This window comes from Lathyrus oleraceus, chromosome 6 (genome assembly GCF_024323335.1).
Source record: "Lathyrus oleraceus cultivar Zhongwan6 chromosome 6, CAAS_Psat_ZW6_1.0, whole genome shotgun sequence".
Taxonomy (NCBI): domain Eukaryota; kingdom Viridiplantae; phylum Streptophyta; class Magnoliopsida; order Fabales; family Fabaceae; genus Lathyrus; species Lathyrus oleraceus.
This window is the reverse complement of record NC_066584.1, coordinates 292,431,039-292,439,028: the sequence shown is the minus strand read 5'-3', so window position 1 is coordinate 292,439,028 and position 7,990 is coordinate 292,431,039. Positions and strand designations below refer to the sequence as shown.

The 7,990-nt window shown below is 31.4% G+C and overlaps 1 protein-coding gene across 1 annotated transcript; it reads right to left on the bottom strand.

The window, feature by feature from the left end:
* Positions 1–4,490: 4,490 nt before the first annotated feature.
* Positions 4,491–6,063, bottom strand: LOC127095272 (bidirectional sugar transporter SWEET7b-like). The gene is made up of 6 exons (XM_051033985.1): positions 6,021–6,063; positions 5,871–5,907; positions 5,552–5,768; positions 5,249–5,410; positions 4,834–4,956; positions 4,491–4,631 (listed from the first exon to the last, which is right to left on the bottom strand). Exons 1-6 carry the CDS (start codon positions 6,061–6,063, stop codon positions 4,491–4,493), a joined length of 723 nt encoding a protein of 240 aa, XP_050889942.1.
* Positions 6,064–7,990: the final 1,927 nt, after the last annotated feature.

The window sequence follows — 7,990 nt, the reverse complement described above, 5'->3', positions numbered from 1 at the left end:
CACCTCTCCAGAAGCTCTAGACATCATCATGGAACTTGGGCTATTGATTGATCAAATTAATGCAGACCTCCATCGCATCAAGGATGCTTCGACTAAAATTTAGCGCAAAACAGAAGCATAGATGGTTGAGTGAGAGTCTACTACTGAATCCACCACCAGAGTTGCTGAGTTGGAAACAAGTTCGAAAAAAATAAGAAAGAAATCGAAAGTTGTGAAAACAACATCGCCGTCTGGGAAGAACAAATCAAGGCCCTACTGACCAACATCAAGAAAGCTAAAGAGCTCAAATAGGAGATTCTAAAGGTTGGCCTCAAGTAGCTTGACAAGGAATTCCAGGTGGGGATACGCCACGTCGAACAAGCCCAAACTCTGGAGAAAGAGATTAACACTCTGGCATCCAACAACTCTGTGTTCGAACATCGCTTAGGGATTTCGAAGTTGAAGTATGAGCGCATGAAGGTTGGTTTTCCCTTCTAATCATCTTGTTATAGTCATTGAACTTTATGCTTTGATTGTTGAATTTATGGTGCATTGACTTTAGCCATTTTTGGCACTCTGTAATGACTTAAGCCATTTTGGCATTCTATCTTAATTACCATTTTGATTTTGATTTTGCACATGAATTATTCAGTTAATACTTTAGCCTCCCGAAGCACAGGCCTATATTTTTTCAAATATTTCTCATTTACTCTAAGGATTCTTCGATCCTCAACTAACTCCTCTATTTCATATGCACCATTAGAAATAACTTGGATAATTTGGAAAAAGGGCCTTCCCACTTTGGGGACCGTTTACCCAATGCCCTATCCTTTCGATCCATAGGTGAAATAACTTTTCACACTAAGTCTCCAGTCGAAAATGACTTGATCTTAACCTTTCTGTTGTATGATTTTTCTACCCCCTTTTTCCGCCTTTCCAATAATTCTAAGGCATTCAGCCTTTCTTCGTCTAAATCAAGTAGTTCGTCCAACATCATGTTCCAATAGGCTTCAGATGGGATTTCGTTTTGCTTTTGAATTCTAGTTGATTGGAGATAGATTTCGACTGGTAGCACTGCATCATGCCCATAAGTCAATCAAAACGACGTAGCATTTGTGGCCTCTTTAGGGGAAGTTCGACAGACCCACAAAATCTGGTCCAATGACTTGTGCCAATTCCTTGGCTTTTTCCCCACATGTTTCTTTATGATTCAAATTACTACCTTATTTGCTGCTTCTACTTGACCATTTGCTTTAGCATAATAAGGCGTAGATGTTAGCAGCTTGAATCCTACTTCCTTAGAAAAGTCTTGGACCTTTCGACCAGTGAAAATGGATCCTTGATTAGTTGTGATGGTCTCTGGGGTCCTAAACCTATAAATTATGTGCCTTTGTATAAACTCAATTACTGCTTCTCGATCAACACTCACCAAAGGTATGGCCTCAATCCACTTAGTAAAGTAATTGATGCCCACTAGGGTGTATCTTTGACTTTTCGAAGATGCTGGTCGAATATCTCCAACTAGATCTAACGCCCAACCTCTGAAAGGCCAAGGCTTCACAATAGAGTTCAATTAACTTGCAGGAACGTGTTGGATACCTGCATGTATCTGGCATTCCTAGCATCCTTTGGAGAATTCAATACAATCTTTCAGCATAGTAGGTCAATACATCCCTTGTCGAAACAAAAGCCACTTCATCTTGTGATCTACTTGATGCTTTCCACATTCCTCACTATGGACATTAGAAAGAACTAAGTACTCCTCAGACTCACTAGGTATTTAAGTAAGACTCCTTCAAGTGTCTTTTTGAATAATTCATTCCCTATAAGGGTATAACTCAGAGAATGATACCTAACCTTTCGCTATGCAGATGTTGTTGGATTTTCTAAGTACTCTACTATGGTGTTTCTCCAATCTTCATATGTCAAAACTGTTTATGACCAATATCTCGAAGTTCTCTACATCTGCATAACCTAGCTTAGTTGCTTCCAAATCTGTCGGAGAGAATTTAGTCGACATAACTCTCCCCTGGACTTCGATTGCATCTTCCAATTCTTCCTTCAAAATTTTATACCCATAAGCAATTTGAGCCAAGTCATTTGCCTCTTGGTTCTTAAGTCGAGGAATGTGTTTAATACTCATCACTTCGAACCTTCGTAATAGTCTATTTGCTATTACAAAGTACATTATTAGGTTTCTTTGACACATTTGTACTCCTTTGTTATTTTCTTTATAACTAACTCAGAGTCACCCATTATTTCGACTCTAGTTGCCCCCAATTCCAACAGGATTTCAAGTTCGGCTATCAAAGCCTCGTATTCAACCTCATTGTTCGAGCAAATACCTTCGATATTATACTTGAATTTTTTTGTTGGAATTCTATTAGGAGAAATAATTAACACTCTAACACATGTTCCATCTCTGTGACTAGAACCATCGAAATATAATTTCCACGGCTTAAGCTCTAGATAGTTTTGGGAGTTTTCGACTATAGAGTGGTCGATTATAAAGACTGGAACCACCTTCCCCTTTATAGCCTTTAAATTCATATAAATTAGGGAATACTCAATCAAAGCAAGTGCCCATTTTCCAATTCGACTGTGCAAAATTGGCTTAGATAGCATGTGTTTAAGAATATCAAAGTGAGATGACACATACACATCAACCAGATTTATATAATGCTTCAACTTTGTACAAGAGAAATGCAGACATAGACACAACTTTTTGATCATACTATATCTAGTTTCTGCATCATTTAGGACTCGATTAAGGTAGTAAATGGCCCTTTCGACACCATTTTCATCCTCTTGAGCAAGCATGCTCCCTAAAGTTACATCAGACGCAGAAATGTATAACCTCATACTTTTATTCCTACAGGAAGGTGACAGAATTTGAGGGGGAACAAGATAGTCTTTGATCTTTTTGAAAGCTTCCTGTTGCGCTTGCCCCCATTCGAAACCTTCCATCTTTAATCGAAGCAGATGAGAGAAAATTTGAGTCTTGCCACTTAAATTCAAGATGAACCTCCTTAAGAAGTTGATCATTCCTAGTAAATACTGCAATTCCTTCTTTGTTGATGGCGATTTGACTTCCATAATGATCTTGGTAGTGATTGTAGTAATCACATACCATTTGGTAGTGATTGGATTTCTAAGAACTACAAAAACTATACTAATATCCAAACTTTGTTGATCGCACGCAAAATGTGCGACAAATTGTTTCAACTAGTTTTTTGTGTGTTGTTATCATTGGAGATAAACATTTATTATAGTGAAGTATTTAATTTGTTGTTTAAAGTGTTATTAATCAACTTGTGGATTATTATCATACCATTGACACCTTTACGCATATCTGAGTTATTCAATAGTAGATTCAGTTAGATAATTTTTTATCCGAGAAATATTTGAATCTTACTTCATCGCCATAAATTTTTCTAAATCAAAATTTTCAATAAATTTTTACTTGGGATCTATTCACCCCCTCTATATCTAGGTCTATCTCTATCATAGAGGAGGCAAATAGTTAAATCATGACGGTGACAAGAAGGAAGCAAGGCCGAAAAAGTTGTGTATTGGCATACTACCATATGTTTTGGTGGAAAAAGTATATGGCAATGTCAAATATAAAAGTCATATTGGAGAGTGATATTCAAAATTTAACTACTAATGATGCAAAAAAAGGTTTCTAGTAGGGGTGGATGGATTGGTCATAATCCATTAGCAATCATGTTTCCTAATTTGTTCAGGTTATCATCTAACTTGGAAAATAGGAGGAAAATAAAGATATCCATCTATATGCTAAGGAAATCCAACAACTTAGCCCACTAGAAGATAGAGCTCCAAATCAGGAACGAGAGGATATATTCTCACGGCCTATATTAAGAATAGGAGTTCTCAGTTCTGCACAAGACAGGGTTTGTCTGTTTTGTTTTAGCCAAGAGAAAAATAATGCTCACTTGATGTTCCAATGCAGGAAAATAATTTCAATCTAGCAGAAAATTGGGTTGTGGCTTCGTTCAGGGGTGGTGGAGGAAAAGCATAGTATATAAATCATTTTCTTAAAAAATAAATGGATGTCCATGTATAGAAATCCATATTTAATTTCACTAATTTTGATTAAATTAATTTTTAAATATAGAAATCCATATCCAATATCAAATTATCTTACACTAATATTATTCAATTATTGTGAAACTTGAATGTTAGCTGAAGAATCGGTTAATAGATTTTTCTCTTGAAAAATATTTTGGTCAATGATTATATAATTCTTTTAAAGACCATTAATTATGTTTCTTTTGTAAGCTACTAAATTAAGAAAAACACAAATAAAAGATAAAAGATAAATTTGTGAAATATATCGTTTGATTGATTATATTTTTGAAGTATTTATACATTATAATTTTAATATAAGTTATGGGTGTTCTTCAAAGCACTACACCTACAAAAGCTAGTCTCCACTAGCAAATTTGGAGTAATATGTGTCATCATGCATTTGTGTGATGATAATAGTTTTAATCACTTATAAGATAGTAGTCTCCATCTAGAATTGAAACATTATCACCATCGTCATTATTATTTTCTCCCTTGCAACGAATATAAGCATATAGTATGAGTTGAACAAGTCCAGATATTACTCCGACACTATTGCTGATCTGTAAGATTAATTCAAATGTATATTAATCAACAACAAAATAATTAAAAATCTCTCAATTAAACTAAATTATAACTCACAAATATATATATATATATATATATATATATATATATAATATATATATATATATATATATATATATATATATATATATATATATATATATATATATATATATATATATATATATATAATATTACCAAAATATAAATGTCAAAGGGGTGGAGTAAGGCATATGTTGTCCAACACAATGCATTAAGAAAGCTAGCCATAGAGAGTGAAAATGGCATATATTTCACACTCTTTGTTTTAATAACCTTTGCCTGTTCATTACATGTAACAAAATGACAACAAGAATTATAAGTTAAATGATACACAAATAATAATTTTGTTTATATCTTTTATTAATTAACTAAATTCTATCCCATCTTATTATTTAAATATATTAAATATTATTTTCCAAAATACCAATAAAAAATATCTCTATAGTGATATTTAATATAAATTTGAAATTATGGGAAAATTATTTAAAGAAACATAATTTACATTTTTATTAGATACAAAAATTTTAAATTATTTAAATAAACTTCAGTTAATGAGATAGGAATTACTTACCATAACAGTAAGAGGAGAAATGTACATCATTATGTTAAAGATATCACATATAATACCAACCACTAGAGTTCTTTCGGTAGTATTATGTAATGCCAACATTGTTATAAGAACAATGAAAACCAAAAAAATAGTCCCAGTGAGAAGAAAAAGAAGCAACTTTTTCTGAAATTAAAGAAACAAAAGTAGTGATCAGTAATGATGAGCAATTGTATTAGCATAAATCTTACCAACTCTTAATACTAGTTTAATCAATATATTTTTGTAAACTAAATAATAAGACATTCAAAGCGAAGTTATACATACCCTTTCTTTATTGTTGCCATAAATATAAAATATGGTAAGATAGACGAACTCTAAAACAAGCCCTACAGCATTGATGGTAACAACTAAAATGCTATTTGGATGCACAAAAGGCAATCCATAAAACATCCAAAACGCACAATTCAACATTGTTGCTATGTATGGATCAGACTTGTACTCCTCCACATCTTTTTTCTTTATAATTTTATAGAAAGTTGGACTGCAATTCATTCAAATAATTTTTTATCATTTCAAATAGTACTCAACAATGAACAAACTTACACAAAACAATATAATAAACAAAGAAAGAGAATTCATTTACGATGGTGATAAGAACAAACCAAAGGCGATAACATTTCCTGCATTGGAATTTCAAAACAAAAGAAAAATTAGAGGAACAAAATATTAAATTATTTTGTATGCTTGAATTTTTTATCAATATAAAAAGAGTAGTAGATGAAGAAGAACAAACCTATAATACCAACAATATTACGAGTCGATGAAACGCTCGTCATGTTTTTACAAAATAAGAAATACACTCAAAGAGAAGAAAGAAAAGGAGAAAGAGGAGTAGATTAATGGAACAAGATGAATTAATGTTGGTATTTATTATCATTTCATTATTGTTATTTTATCGTTTAAAACTAAAGATATGTGTTGTGTGATGATAAATTTTGTTATTTTTTTTATAATAAGACAACTAAATTCCAACTTTTTACTTTAGGTAATTTATTTTCTTTTAAAATTAGGATTTGTTAGACCGATTAAGAAGTTTCTTTTAATAACACAAAACTTGTTATGAATATGTTATGATCACATCGGTAAACTAATTAATGAAATTCAGACGAAAAAAAATGAATATTGAAATAAAACTATAATTAATAATATATTATCATAGAAAGAAATATTTAACATATGTTTAATAATATTTAATTATTATCTTATTATATTATATTTATTTTAAAAATATTTCAATTTTTAGTTACTCATTGAGATAGACTTCCCAACTATGAATGAGAAAGTTTTATCATTTTATATTTTACTATTCATTCAAGTTTTTCGAAAATTTGAAGGAATTCATACCCTAATAAATATGTTTCGAATAACTTCCAAAAATGTCACCCGATATATTTTTTCTGTTTATCGATTAACTTGAAGTTATGTTATCCGATTTTTTTTTTTTACATAAGAGCTAATTAAGTAGTTATCTGGTTTGTATTTTTTTAATGTACCGAATAACTTTGTAAAATATAATCCGATGAAGAGAATTTGTGTACCAGAAAATTTGTTGTTAAGTTATCCAATGATCTATATTTTGGTAACTGAAAAACTTAATGGTAAGTTATCTAATAGTAATTTTTTAAAACTCTTTTTATATTGCAGTTATCCTACCCCAATTTTGTCCCACCACCTATTTATTCTTTAACTTATTGTGTATTTTACATCTTTTACATTTTTTAGGTTTGGTCTAGTTGGAACTTAGGAATGATCTAATCAAGGTCTCGTAGTGCATTGCATTGCATCATCATCAAAAATACTAGTTTCATTCATGTCTCATTTATATTCACATTGCATTCATAATAAGTCATTTGACCCTTGACCATTGTCATTCATGATTTCACTGTACTTGTCAATTTTATCTTAAGAGGAAATTGGAAGTTCATTAAGACTACTATTTTTTCTTTGTGATAAGGTTTTCATATGGACAAGGTTTGTGTATTTGATTTATGATTACATTAAGATCATTATAGCTTCATTAGAATCATACATTTTTTACATTTTAGTGCCTTGCATTTCTTATGTCACCTTGTATACTTCACATTTTATGCATAAATGAACATTTTCTAAAACAAATTTCATGTACTCAAATTCAATTTGAGGTGATTTTGAGTGTACAAATATGTCATTTTCATTATATTTTTAGTACATAGTACATACATTACATCATTTTTAAGTAAAATACAAAAAAAAATTGAAAAAGAAAAACAAAAGAAAGGACAAGTCCAAGCTTGATGGAGGCCCACACGATTTCTCCCTTGATGCTACCATCATCACCATCATCTTTGCATCATTTCACACACCATCATATTCATCCTCATGCCATTACCACTTACCTTGCATCATGTACAAACCAAAACAAACGAAAGAATTCACCATGTCCACTTACCACATCATTCCAACATGAGTAACATCCACATACAAATGAAAATTCAAAGCAGTGCAAGCACACAAGGGTTCAAAGTATACATGGGCACCAATCATCCATAATACATCCCCATAAAATAGAAATTAAAAACCAAAGATAAAATTCAAGACAATAAAGCTTGTGTGGATCCATCATTTTATCATCTTAATAGCATACATACATAACAATTGTAATGAATTAAAACAAAATTAATCAAAGAAAGTAAAATAAATTGCAAGCAAGGTGTTTAACGCGTG

What these genes read in the sequence shown, in the direction of transcription:
- LOC127095272 (XM_051033985.1), bottom strand. Translation starts at nt 6,063, where the DNA reads ATGACGAGCGTTTCATCGACTCGTAATATTGTTGGTATTATAG. An exon ending in GGTTTGTTCTTATCACCATC is followed by an intron (nt 5,769 to 5,870) that starts GTAAATGAATTC and finishes AATGAATTGCAG; the next exon opens with TCCAACTTTCTATAAAATTA. An exon ending in TTTCTCCTCTTACTGTTATG is followed by an intron (nt 4,957 to 5,248) that starts GTAAGTAATTCC and finishes TGTAATGAACAG; the next exon opens with GCAAAGGTTATTAAAACAAA.